This window comes from Kryptolebias marmoratus, unplaced genomic scaffold (genome assembly GCF_001649575.2).
Source record: "Kryptolebias marmoratus isolate JLee-2015 unplaced genomic scaffold, ASM164957v2 Scaffold24, whole genome shotgun sequence".
Classification (NCBI taxonomy): domain Eukaryota; kingdom Metazoa; phylum Chordata; class Actinopteri; order Cyprinodontiformes; family Rivulidae; genus Kryptolebias; species Kryptolebias marmoratus.
This window is the reverse complement of record NW_023665758.1, coordinates 116,068-130,137: the sequence shown is the minus strand read 5'-3', so window position 1 is coordinate 130,137 and position 14,070 is coordinate 116,068. Positions and strand designations below refer to the sequence as shown.

Below are 14,070 nucleotides of genomic sequence, written 5' to 3'. Positions count from 1 at the left end.
TTTACCGCATCGGTATCGCAGACGTTAGCGCGGAAAGCAGCCACCGGAAGCACTGTTGCATGTAGTTCTTTTGACCTGCGTTAGTAGGCTCTCTGAAATAAAACTACATAATGGCAGTGCATGTACTATGTTTTGCTATTGTTTGGTTTGGTTCCCGCTCCCGTCTGCTCCCGTTAAGTTTTTATCCTGTACCGTACCGATCACGTGATTAACAGTAAAGTTGACTCCCATCCCACGGGAATCCTGCGGGAATCCCGTGACCCGTGGGATTCCAGAGAAAATGTCAGCCTCTAGTACGCAGCGCTCATGGTGCGTTTAAAGACGATTCGGAAAAACACATCCCCACATATTAACAACAAATTAAACAATTGCAACGGCTGGAAAAAAGTGCGGGGGATATAGGGCATACATAAGGGAAGTGGTGGACATGTCCCACACATACCCCGGTTATGCCTTTGGTTGGGGGTGCTACGGGGGTGCTATGACTTTTCCAGGGGGAGCTATAGCACCCCCTAGCGCCCCCCTGGCGCCGCCAGTGTCCCCACGATCTTTATCGTTATATCGTCCAGCACTAGTGTACAGTGAATGTTTGTACTTGAGTTTCAGAAAGTAATCATTACAAGATGTTGTAATGAGTTTAATTGTTAATCTTAATTCTTAATTTCAGGTTCAAGCTTAGCTCCTGTTCACTCATTGGTCGTGGGTGTGGTCAGATTGAAGCGTAAGAAGAGCGAAGAAAACAATGATAGACAATTTTGGAAGGGTAGCGAAGTACAAACTACAAACAACAGAGTTGGCTTAGCCAACAATGTTTATGCCGTTTGTCCCCCAGCTGAAGGCGCTGTAAAGCCTGAAATCTCCGGCGGATAACAGCGGTGGAAAAGCGATACATTTTTTTTATAGAACCGAGCCAAGCTGGGCCTCTAGTAGAGCAGGGCTTCTGTAGTAGAGCCAGTGGAAAAGGGGCAAAATATAAATCCTCTTTGGTTAAGACAGCAAAGTCTGTATTTTGTTTTAAGTTAGTTTTAGAAATTTACAAAACATGCACTATGACTGTATATTCTATTTTGTTTTCAGTCAAAGGTCAATTCACTCTGGTAGGCTGAAGTCAGCTTAATTTTTGTAAAATTATACTTTGAATAATTCTTTGATTTTTTTTATATGAGAAAAAGCCAGGCAGTTAAGCTAATATAGGTAATTTAAGTTATAGGTTTGTGCATAAATCCTCTTTTTGTTTCAGTATAAACTGATTTGATGCCATATGGAACCTTATAGAACCGTTTTAAGTAAATGTTCTGTTTGTTTACACCGTCTTTTCCTCCTGTGTCAATCTCATAATTTAAACAGAATCTCTACACTGTTTGGATAGAATAATTGGTCTCTGAATCGAATCATGACCCTAAAAATCGGAAATGAATCACTAGAAACTGAAAGATTTGCATCTCTACTAGTCTATGTCCATATACAATAAATTTTAAAGTTCTCAGCAGTTTGAAGTGTTTATTTTTAGGAAATCTTATTTTTAAAACAAAAAATCCTGAAAACAACAGTTATCCATTTTGTTTTCTTGATAACAGTGCCTTAGTAAATGTATCTAACGCATTGTCAAAACAAGATGAGTCAGTATTACTGATCAAGTCACTGTCCATATTCTGTCATGAATCCCATTTAAGTAGGGCTGCTGCAGACAGCTGATAGAGCCAATGTTGTCAAAACAACTCAACAACAATTTTTGGGTCAACACATTTTAAAAATGTGTTCATCTTAATTTTGTAAACATTTTGAATGAACCGTTTTCCTCCATGCCACTAGGATGCCCTCTGGATGTCAGTGCAGTTCTGGTTTGCTTTGCCTGCGCTGCAGTTTCAAACCAAGACAGCAAAGAGTCTGCAGCTGCTTCAGCAACAATCAAGCCAAGTTTTCCCCATTAAGGTCCATTTCCCCACCTACTTGGTTTCTTTTTTCTCTTAACCGATCTCATTTTAAGCCAAAGGCTTAAAATGTCCGCTGTAGCGGGAGAAACATCCTGATGATGAAAATCTGCTATATTTAGTTGGGTAAACAGATCTCAATACAATACCTGTGTGTGTGGCTTTAGTCTACAGTAAAGATTTTACTTCTGCCCTTTCTAAGCACATTTAATTGTGTGGATTGTGTTAAGAGCTAAATAAATACCATTTAAATCTTAGAAGCTTATATATAGATACATACAATTATTAAGTACAATTTACAAACAATATGAAAAGTGTAGTCTACGTTCAAATAACATTTGTTATATTGTCTATTATTCCATTTTAAATAGTTGTGTTGTATTTGTTTCTCTCCACAGTTCTTAACATCTTTACAACATGCTGAATATTAGGCGCAGGCTTTTTTAGGTCTTAAATACATAAATAATATTTCATCACGCTGGAGATGGCACTAATTTTATATTTTAATTAGCATGTGTGTACATCTTACTTTATAATGCCAATGCAGACTGTTAAAAACAAAATGAACTATAATAAGAGATTTTGATGTTTTTAAGAAAAAATAGTTGTTCATATAAATCGAGCAATTAAAAAATTAGTCAACAGATCAGTTGAGATAAAAACTGTGTCAGCCACCAACACCTGTCACGCTCAAAACTAGTCTGTAAAATTGAACATACTCAACTAAATGCTATTGCTAAACATAATAATTAGGTCCTCTTTTATAAACTGCACCTGAAAGGGTCAAGTCTGTTGGGGTGTCAAACGCTGTGACGCAAGGGGGCCAAAATTAAATTTTGGTCCTAGCCAAGGGCCAATCACAATCAATATTTATTAAAAATTACATAAATTAACCTTGGTTTTAGATGTATTATGTCAAATCATTCATATAGAAATATCAATTACCTTTTCCCAGTTACAGATTATAAAGAATTTAGAGCAAACATACTTTAATAAACACAGACAAATAGATCAAATTTCAAAAAGCACACATTAGCAGTCATTTCTTACGCCTCACTCAGCTTTTAAATGAATTTTTTAACATTAAAAACAGACTTTTTTAAAAAACCATCAACAAAAACCGAATCATGCAGAAATTAAAACTATATATTGTTGGCTTTAAAGTCACTGTCAAGAGAAAACTTCACTTATTAGGCTCATTTTTTTAAGCTAAATAAGAATCAGAGACTTGATCTGTCCCAGACTAGAGGGCCGGATCTAATGAAATCTAAACGTTATCTTGGGGGCCACATGAAATGTTACAGAGGGCCGGATCTGGCCCGCGGGCCTTGAGTTTGACAGGTGTGGTTTAAACAAACAAGAATCTCAGGCTAAAATTAAGCCTCAAGTAATCCTGATGTATCCTAAATGTTGGAAATACGGACACACACGGTGCTGTGTTACCTCTTTACATACGTTTTAAATGCTCATATGGATATTAACATTTGACAGATGTCCTACTTCAAATAAAATAAAACACCTTACAGTATTGTTTTCACCGTCTTACAGGAACTAACTGCACTCTTTCACATTGTTAATAGCTTATATTGTCTCGGCATTCGGCTGATTTACTGCGGTGAAAATGTGGCACCATGTTCAGGTTCAATCAGACTCGTCTAAATACTGACAGCTCAGCAGCATCTCCCTCTGCTCGGGTAAAGGTTTGAGCTGCAGGATCACTGTCATTTTCACCACACGGGCTTTTTAACACCGATGTGAGGAAAAAACTAATAAAATCCTCACAATAACTCCGAACTTTTAGCGAGGCGGCGAAATTAATAGAGTTCGCTCCGGAGCTCCGCCGCCATTTTCTAACCTACATGTTGAGAGCACAACAAAAGAGAAGCGGCCATTTGCAGCTCCACGACAGCTCCTCCTGCTAACCCTGGCTGCTTCCGTTGGATCCAATTGGCCTGAACAGGTTTCACCACAAAAAAAAAAACTCGCCCCTACTCTAAAGTTTCTTTCTTCGTCAGAACAAATGATATACATCCACGAGGTTTATCATGAGTAAAAACAACCCCCGTCTTATCGGATAATAAAATAAACATTCACGTGCTGACAGTAATTTCACTGTTCGGGGCGTAAAACAGTTTTTCTTTACCTGATGTGTGGGATCCCAACACCTCCTTGCAGGATCTTGTACAGCTTACTTTCGTATAACAGCTGTGGGTGTCTGGCTTTTTGTGATTCCAATTTTACAGCTACCTCCTGAGGATCACACAAATTATATACAGATGTATCTTTTTTTCTGGATATAAAACAGCATGTATCATGACAACGCTGAATGGTAACTCCAGATGTATTGGCAGTTATTACATCGTGTCCCGACAGAACAGAAAGGCTTCTTAGCTGTAGATTGGCTAAAATACATACGGAGCTGGTTATAAAACATCCACCGAGGTGTTCACTGACAAATTCACCCACCAACCCCCATATAGAAACAAACATATTATTACCTCTCCATTTGTGATGTTGATTGCCAGGTATATGTCGCCGAAAGATCCTGATCCAATTTTTCTAACGAGCTTGTACTTTCCACCGACTATAAATTCGGCTTTGGAGCCACTGCTGCTCGCCATAATAAGATCCCCACAAGTACAATTTCCAACGGATTAGTTTTTTATGTAGGACAAGCCTAATTTTCAGCAGGACATAGAGCTGTTTGTGTTCGGATCGCGATATTGGGAAATAATAAGCACGGGTAGCTCTCAGTACAAACAACAATCGTCGACAAAAGAAAGGAGGAACAATCAAATCTTCAATATTTCTTTTAGGATTCTTCTCGTTGTCGTAAGCTATTAGTTACAATTACCATAGATAAAACACAGTCACCGAAAAAATTAGGAAAAATACGTGTCGGTATCACAGTATATACACCCAAGACTTAATCCCAACAAGCTTAAGGCCTTCAGCTGAACAACTGTAAGCAGCTAATGTTAGCCACATCTAACGTTAGCATCAAGCGAACGCTGTTGCGAGGACACCGCGGGATAATGTTCCGGCCTTCTCCCAGTTTTAGGGAAAAAAGACACTTTCGACAGTGCTGCTGCTTTTACGATCCTTTAAGGGCGTTTTCGTCTAATTTAAAGGGTCGCAATCGTCCGACAAAGCGCAGCCCACTCACTCCGCCATCTTGTCTTCTCTACACTGTCTCAGCTGGTTTCCGTTGGAGGCGGAGTTCATCCCCTTACATCCGGGTATTTAGCCCTTGAGCAAAGTTCGAGCCTCTTTTAATGAAAACTACCAGGTAGTTTCGACTGGAAGCAACTCCTCTGATAAAATCTTAAATCTGCCAACCTAATATGACTTGACAGACAAGCAATTATATAATGTCGATGACAGTCAATGATAGCCCCACCCCCCAAAATAGGAAAAGAAAATCGAAAAAAAAACTTTTATCAATGTGTTATTTTTCATCAAAATGGACGAACGATGCCACCCAGTGGCCAGATGTCTCATAATCTGATATTTCCTGATGGTAGCTTTCACGCTTCGTCAAAGCATATCGCCCGCCGACTTTGACGCCAGAGTTTTAAACAAATATTTTAATGTTTGTGGAAACATTGGTGTCATCATTTATTTGTGACTCAGTGAATGTCATGTTTATTTTATTATTTTTCTCCTATTTATCTTTTTTTTCTTACCTTTTTTATGGACCTTTTGGTCTGGAATAAAGATTGATATATATATATATATATATATATATATATATATATATATAATTAGCTGTTTTATAGATTATGAGTTATAGATATATTAGTCAAACCCCGAAAATAATATTATGCTATATACGATCTCATGTTTTGTTATGCGATGCCATGCTCAGAGTATGTGTTGTGAATGAATCTCAGCTACTACCACACAATGTAAGTAAGTAAAATTCATTTATAAAACGCTTTTCACAGACACAAAATCACAAAGCACTGAACAATAGAAGTCAGCCTTAAAAACTATACAAAGCATAATACAAACAACACAATAAAATCAAGACATAAAAGCCTGGGAAAATAAAAATGATTTTAGCTGCTTTTTAAAAACCACCACAAAGTCAGCAAAATGGAGCTGCAAGGGCAACCTGTTCCACTGTTATTTCGATATCTGCAAAATTTGGTCAGCTGGTTGTGCTGGCCATCTTAAACTGAGTTCACTCCAAAGGTTATTCAGTTATAGATCCAGTGGTTAAATGTTTCATTAAAATTTGTCCAGTAGTTTATGAGATATTCTGCTAACAGACTCAAACCCACAAACAGACATGGGCAAAAATATGATTGTCTGCCTTCCCCTTCCAGCTGTGTGAGATAATAAAGCATGCATTAATAAAGTAATCAAAATGAAATGTATTTTTAGGCCTTGGTCTGATGATTCGGGTAATTCCTCCTAAATAAACCCACAGTATGTGTTGTGGATCAGCGTCAGCTACTACCACATGAAACTTAATATCTGTAAAATTGTCCTACTATAGCCAATTTGTATTTTTTTAGATCATGTGGCTGTAGCAGCCATCTTGAGTTGGACTGGCTCCAAAAGTTAATCTGTTTTAGATGCACATCCATTTATTAGTTTCTAGAAGTTTCATTTAAATTTGTCCAGTGATTCATGAGATAATTTGCTAAGAGACACACAGATAAAGACAGTTTTTAACTTGTTTTCTGCTCATTTTAGCTAGTGTTCTTCTTGTTTTTGCCCATTTTGCTTGTTTTAACTTTATCAAGTCAGTTTTAGATTCTTCATCAATGTCATTTAGTGCTTAACATTCACTCTGCATTTTAGCAAAAAATTGATTTTTTTCTGGTTTGATCCAGAGTTGTTATTTTGTGGCTAAGTTGACCTGGGGAGTATTGCCACGCCTTTTCAATGCAGCCAATAAGAGACAGCTTTAGCTGCTTCAGCAGCTATAGTTTGTGGGAAACACACACCTGTTCCTACAGAAACCTAGACACTAAGTGGAAGCCATGAAGTGTACTGTGCTGCACTTTTCTTTTCTGCTCCTCTTTGTCTGTGGTGAGTTCACTAACAGTCTTAAAGATTGATTCTAATGAGTGTTTTGATTCACCTGAGATGTCAGCTAAAGGTTGTGACACATGTACAGAAAACCAAAGTAGGAAAAAACGTTTATTATTAACTTTGTTGTTATCTAAACATTAGAATGAAAAAAGACATGAGCAGCGCATTAGCATTTTCCTTTTTGCTATCACCTGCCACCAAAAGGTGAAGGCGGGCGATAATGTTTTTACCCATGCCTGTGTATTTGTCTTTTACCAAAATTTTCTAATGAACAACTATATGAATTTGAATGAAACATTTGAGAACTAATCATAGGATGTATATCTAAAACTTATTAACTTTTCGAACTAACCCAATTCAAAATGGCTGCCACAGCCAACTGACCTTCAAAAATTGCTATAACTCAGTTTTACAGATATTGAGTTAGAATTCCATGTGGTAGAAGCTGAGACTAATCTTCAACACATAATCTGACCTATAACTGATTGCACAAAATCTTTGTTTAAAATGTTGCTAACTATTTGTAGTCAATGCTGCCTGTCTGTTAGCAAAAAATCCCATGAACCAGTGGACAGATTTGAATGAAACCCTGAGGATATAATATTTGCATGTACACCTACAACTGATTTATTTTCTGCGAGTCTAATTTAAGATGGTTGCCACAGCTGTCTACTATCTACTTTAATGCCTTAAGGACATTTTAGAACTTTTTAAATGATTGACATAGTGATAATGTAAGAGGAAATACAGTTATTTCGGAAATTGTTCACATGCTTAATTTCCTCAATATTTACTATATTGCAAAATAAGATTTTATTGAAACTTTCAGGAAATAATTATTAGATGTACATCTGCTACTAATTAACTTCTGGGTTCAATCCCATTCAAGATGGCTGCCACAGCCAACTGTCTCTAAGAAATACCAAAACAATAACAAATTGCAACAATGATGAAAATAAAAATCCCGCTGTGAATGTTTGTGATCTAAAATCACACCAAAAACAACAACAACAAAAACACATTCATTTGTATATTTGGTTCTGCTGTAGGCCTACCTGTTGTTTTGAGGAAGGTAAATGAGGTTATACTGGTGTAGATTCTCAGTCATCCAGGCAATGGTAAATTCAAAGAAGGTTAAAAACAAAAACAATGGGACTTCTATTCTGTAGCTGAAGACGTTTCGCTTTCTCTGTTCAGAAATAGAGAGTGCGGAGTTGAGCTTTTAAAGCTGAGATGTGATGTAAGCTGGATTGCTTGCAAATTGTTACGTCTTCAACTACAGAATAGAAGTCCAGTTATTTTTGCTTTTTAACCTTTTTTGAATTTAAACAAGGTTATTTTTGTAGCCAAGCATCTTTTGGATCACTGCTTTTTTACTGCTTCCCTATATAGACGTACCAACATGAGCATGTGTGTGTGTGTAGTCTTTTCTCAGAAAGATTACATAATTCCAGACAGTCATGAAGCAATGATACCTTCAGGAGCAGAACAAGGAGGTCTGGATAGCAACACAGAGGTGAGACTTATTGGGGGGCTGGGCGTGTCTTACTTTGTGATTTGATATAAACACTCTCCATTTAAAAGCCTAGAAATCCTTGAAGGCAACTATGTTTTTTAATGAGTCTCAGTTGCTACCACATCAAACTTTAGGGTCTATATCTGTAGAATTGAAGGAGTTATACCCATTATGTGTCAACTGGCTTGAATTGGGATGGCTCCAAAGGTTAATCAGTTGCAGGTGTACATCCTGTGATTACTTTCTGAAAGTTTCATTAAAATCCATCCGGTGGTTGATGAGTTGTTTTGGTAACAGACACACACACATAAAGACAAAACATTATGGTTTACATTCACCTTTTGACGATGGGAGATAAAAATTGAAACAAGGACATTTATTATCTCAGTTGTTCAAAAATACTGACACAGCTGCAGAGTTTCACACTTTACACAACTATATCTTCATCTTAGCAGGATAATTATCAAAGTAGAAACTTACTTGGCTTTGAATCCAAAACACTGTGAACACTGAGTCAGCATTCACACTAGTAGGCTCTGCTCACACAGGAGCGTCATTTTTCGAAACAATCTTTTTATTTGTTGTTTCTAAAAATGCTCTTGTAAACACAGTACCAATTCTACATCATTTTTCATCAACAAAATTAGAGGTGAATTCACTAATTTAGTAGGGTCTATGACATCGTAGTTTTAGCCTGTCCACACATAAACTGGCTGTATTTTGTAGTCTTATTTTCATTTTAGCTTTTACCTACAGGCTGAAACAATACAAAACCTTTGTGTGGCCACAAAATGCTGTTGTCTTGTGGACAGGGCCTTTATGCCAAGTTCACATAGTGATTTATCAACTTTGAAGCTAAGAAAATTAAGTTTGAATGTCTTATTTGTTTGAGTTGAGAGGTAAAAAGTCAAACTATAAGGCAAGGTGGTGACACAAAGCCTATACAATTAGCTGTACAATTCAGTGAAAGACCCTTACACAAGTTAAGTATCTCTGTGTTAATCAGTGTCAGCAACATTTCTCTGGGATGAAAATAATAATAAAAAGCACACAAAGGAGTTTCACTGTAATGACAACTTCAGTCAGTCCTGAGTGTTTCCTCAAATCAGGTCCAAGAGGGTTCTGTCGGATGCTCCTCCATCAAACCCAGTGCCTGTTGACAAAGTCAACACGATTCTGCCTGGACGGCTCTCAGGCTGTCCAGACCCAAGAGTCTCAGTGCCCTGATGGCATTTTGTTTTATTGCCTGGTTTTTGTATTTGTTGAAAATTATGACCCATTTATTTATTTATTTTTTATAATAATTATTTCTTATTATGATGTGGTTTTTAAACCTGGACATGTGTTCAGCCAGAGGAGAGCTCCCCTGCAGGTGTCAAAATGCAGCTCTCACTGTCTTGAGACAGCTTCAAGATTCTGACTATTTAATGAGAAAAATATTGGGGGAAATTTTAAAACATTCAGATTTCAAGCAACAAAACTGTGAGCCTCTGTGACTCAGGTGAGGAAACAGAGAACCCTTGCAAATGTCACAAGACATTCTGACCAACAGCTGCAGCCCAGGGAGACAGCAGCTTTAACATTACAGACAAACAAACACACATCATTCAGACCGTGGCAAAATCTGATCACCCTTTCCACTTTGCAGTGGGTAGTAAAATAAATTTTGGATGACAACTTTTTTGAACATTAGCGTTCAATTTGGTATTACAGAAGGTAATATGAATGTATCTGAGATTTGTTTCTACACTAAGGGTTTACTTTCTTCTGTTTGTGTCCAGCCTGAATGTAAGCGCTATGAAGGGGCAGTCTGCACCAAGGAGTATGATCCAGTTTGTGGGAGTGATGGAAAAACTTACGGAACAGAATGTGTCCTCTGCCAGAAAAACAGGCATGTTACACACACCTATTTACACGAGCAATGATCCAGAGATGCATATATTATGTGCACACACAACAGCATAGAGGTTCACCATAGTTTTTGTTTTGTTTTTATGTTTTCTTGCTTGCTCTATGTCGGTCACCATCAAATGAGGGTAGGGTAGGTGTAGGTGGGTGTAATGTGGGGTTGGGGGTTGGGAGAGATGGTGACACCTACTCACAGCTGTCTGAAAGATAAAAACAATGTGAAAAGAAGTAAAATGTGCCATGATATTAAGATATTTTGCATAACAGCAATCCAAATTCTTTATAATGAACAGAACACAACCTGCTGCAGAAACCTCTGCCTGCCTCATACTTAACACTGGTAATGCGCCACTGGTTCTTCCTTTAATAACAAATGACTGAGGAAAAAAAAAAAAATTCTGTGATTTAATTAGGGATGCACCAACACCAATACAAGTATCGGGTATCGGTTCTGATACCATGTGTGTACCCTTAAAAGTATTTTTAAAAAGTGTTCCAATACTAGAGTACTTATACCACCTTACTGCAGTCAAGTTCACTTTTTAGTTGTTGAAAAAGAGCAATGTCAGCCATGTGGACCTTTTTTTTTTGACTTGGCTGTCTTAATCCACACTCCTTAAAGTAGTTTGTTAACTGCCAACAAACACCACCAGAAGAAGAAAAAGAAGTCGTGTGAAGGTATTTCAAAGACATCGTGTCAGGTTTTAACTTAGTCAAAGAGAGAGAGAGAGAGAGAGCTCGGCGACTGACAGACACAGGAGACCAAGGTTACAGTAAGTGATTTTATTTACAGTGAATAATGCAATAATTTACTGGAGCCGGGATCTGGAAGAGAGGACGAGGGTAAGTACGATAATGATCTTTCAGGTTTTACCAGGCTGAGGAGAGTGAATAATTTCCAGGTGAGTCTTTCTTACAGAGAGGAGGAGTGAGTGCAGCGTGGAAGGAGATAAGGTGAATACTCGCTGGCAGTGGCAAATCCTGCTTGTAGGTTTTCCGGATGGCTGAAGGTGAGTGCGTCCTCCACAGGTAGTAGCAGACGGAGAGGCGGACAGGCACAGGTAAGTAGCTCTGGGTACTTAGCTCGTTGGTGGCTCGGGATTCAGCTCAGACTGGACTTCCAGGAACACAGGTAATCTAATGGAGTACAAAAACATAAAGGCACACTTAGGAAAATCTCCAAGATTTGCAAGGTAGGGAAAAGGCTGAGAGACTTTACCACAAAGGCAAACAATGCTCCAGCGCTGGTCTGATTCCCACCACGGCTTTAAATACACAAACTCCCTGATGAGCCTGATCTTTTGCAGGTGTGGAAGGTGTGACGACTCAGCCAATCGGAGGAACAGGACAGCCCATGAGGAAGTAACTCACAGATCACCACACATCGGTGGTGATAAAAAAAAAAATCTGCTCAGCAAAGCTGTCAAGAGGAGTAATGAAATTTAGCACTTTCAACACAAACAATTTGATAAAATATCTACTAGAGAAAAAACAAATAATCAGTCAAAAGATTTTTATCTGACAATATCAGCCACTTATATGGACGGTCATGTATGTACATACTTCAAATGTATTTTTTAAGTGGGACGATTCTCAGTCATTATTTCAGACTTAATTTGCTCTGTGAGAAGAAAATCTGAAAAATAGGTGAATGAGAGCAGCTTTATTAAAAATTCAGCCATATTTAAAAAAAGAAATGTAAGCACAGAGAATGCAAAAGAAGCAAACAGATTTCAGCCGAAAGAGTATGGCAAGAAGATGTATAACATAATAGTTATTTCAAATATTTTCAAAGCAGATAATTCAGTTCTTCTTAGTCAAAAAGATCATTTCAGCTATCTTCTTCTTCTTTTTCTTTCGGCTGTTCCATTTTCAGGGGTCACCACAGTGAGTCATCTTCCTCCATCTTACTATGTGTCCTCTGTCCTCACTCCAACTACCTCCATGTCCTCTCTAACTCCATCCATATATCTCCTCTTTGTCTTTTTCCTGGCAGCTGCATGTCTAACATCCTTCTACCAATATACCCACTGTCCCTCCTCTGCACATGTCCAAACCATTTCAGTCTGGCCTCTCTAACTTTATTTCCCACTCGTTCAACCTGTGCTGTACCTCTGATGACCACATTCCTAATCCCATCCATCCTTGTCGCTCCCAAGGAGAACCTCGACATCTTCAGCTCTGCCACTTACAGTTCTGTCTGCTGTCTTTTTGTCAGTCCCACTGTCTCCAAACCATACAACATAGTTGGTCTCACCACTGTCTTGTAAACCTTTCCTTTGACCTTTGCTGCCACCCTTTTGTCACAGATGACTCCATCCTGCCTGGACTCTCTAATTCGCCTCTTTACCGTACTCCTCATTTTCCTAGACAGTGGACCCTAAGTACTTGAAGTCCTGCACCTTTGTGACTTCTGCTCCTTGTAGCCTCACTGTTCCACCTGCCTCCCTCTCATTCACACACATGTATTCTATCTTTCTACGACTGACTTTAATCCCTCGTCTTTCCCTGTTCTCACCACACATCACAATGTCATCTGCAAACATCATAGTCCACAGGGATTCCTGTCTGACCTTATCTGTTAATCTGTCCATCACCAGAGCAAACAAGAAGGGGCTCAGAGCTGATCGTTGATGCAGTTCCACCTCCACATTAAAGCTATCTGTTACTCCTACAGCACACCTCACTACTGTCTTGCTGTCCTCATACATGTCCTGTACCAGTCTAACATAGTTCTCTGCCACTCTAGATTTCCTCATACAACACCACAGCTCCTCCCTCAGCACCCTGCAATGCTTTTTCTAAATCCACAAAAACACTATGAAGCTCTTTCTGTCCTTCTCTGTACTTCTCCATCACCATCCTCAAAACAAAGATGGCATCAGTGGTGCTCTTTCTTGGCATAAAACCATACTGCTGCTCACAAATAGTCATATCTTGTTTAAGTCTACCTTCCACAACTCTCTCCCAGGTCTTCATTGTGTGGCTCATCAACTTTCAATCAATTCCCCTTTAGTTGCCACAACTCTGTACATCACCCTTGTTCTTAAAGATTGGCACCAAAACACCTCTCCTCCATTCCTCTGGTATTTTCTCACTCTCAAAAATGCCATTGAATAATTGAGTCAAAAACTTCACTGCTATTTCTCTTAGACATTTCATATTGATAAATGCTGTGTAAACTCCTGAAGCTAAAATCAGACTGTATGACTGTATTTTATTTCACTTAGTGACAGTGGTGAGTCTGAAAGGTTAATTAAGGTTTTAAAAATGGGGCTCTGACAGGGGCAGAGGTAAAGGAGAGGTACATGTAATTGACTCATTAAAATAAATAAAAATCTGTATTTTACAATTGTTAGTAAGTCTGTAAATTTTACAAAAACCCTGAATATATATCTTGAATATATATCCACCTGAAAACTGCCAATGATTATTTTCTGCAAGTTTTAAAATTATCAGGATTCTACGTTTTGCCAGAAGCAGTGGCGTCACTAGGCCTGTTTTAGGGGGGCTTCAGCCCCCCTAAAATGTTTTCAAGCCACCCAAAATAATTTTGGTGTCAAAATTTTTTTTTTTTTTTTTTTTTTTTACAAAAATTCCATATAATGTGGCCAGAATATGAGTTTAAATAAATAACCATATATTATTTCATTATTAACGCAAATATAT

General features: G+C 38.2%; 2 protein-coding genes across 5 annotated transcripts in view; one reads left to right on the top strand and one right to left on the bottom strand.

The window, feature by feature from the left end:
* The window catches only part of csnk1a1 (casein kinase 1, alpha 1), a 54,226-nt gene extending 49,086 nt beyond the window's left edge, over window positions 1–5,140 (bottom strand). For 3 of the 4 annotated variants that reach the window (XM_037974357.1, XM_037974359.1, XM_037974358.1), the window contains exons 1-2: window positions 4,430–5,140; window positions 4,075–4,181 (exon numbers count right to left, since the gene is read on the bottom strand). In XM_037974357.1, the coding sequence (XP_037830285.1) occupies window positions 4,075–4,181; window positions 4,430–4,552 (230 nt within the window). In that variant the 5' untranslated portion in view covers window positions 4,553–5,140. The remainder of the gene's footprint in view (window positions 1–4,074; window positions 4,182–4,429) is intronic. The other variant, XM_037974360.1, reaches the window with a different exon arrangement.
* Window positions 5,141–6,878: 1,738 nt separating this feature from the next.
* Window positions 6,879–10,433, top strand: LOC108228420 (serine protease inhibitor Kazal-type 2-like). The gene is made up of 3 exons (XM_017403966.3): window positions 6,879–6,974; window positions 8,402–8,493; window positions 10,275–10,433. Exons 1-3 carry the CDS (start codon window positions 6,926–6,928, stop codon window positions 10,416–10,418), a joined length of 285 nt encoding a protein of 94 aa, XP_017259455.2. The 5' UTR covers window positions 6,879–6,925; the 3' UTR covers window positions 10,419–10,433.
* Window positions 10,434–14,070: the final 3,637 nt, after the last annotated feature.

Bases quoted from the DNA above. Each gene is read 5' to 3' on its own strand.
- LOC108228420 (XM_017403966.3), top strand. From the start codon at position 6,926: ATGAAGTGTACTGTGCTGCACTTTTCTTTTCTGCTCCTCTTTGTCTGT. The intron at 6,975-8,401 runs GTGAGTTCACTA...GTGTGTGTGTAG, and splicing joins TCTGCTCCTCTTTGTCTGTG to TCTTTTCTCAGAAAGATTAC. The intron at 8,494-10,274 runs GTGAGACTTATT...GTTTGTGTCCAG, and splicing joins GTCTGGATAGCAACACAGAG to CCTGAATGTAAGCGCTATGA.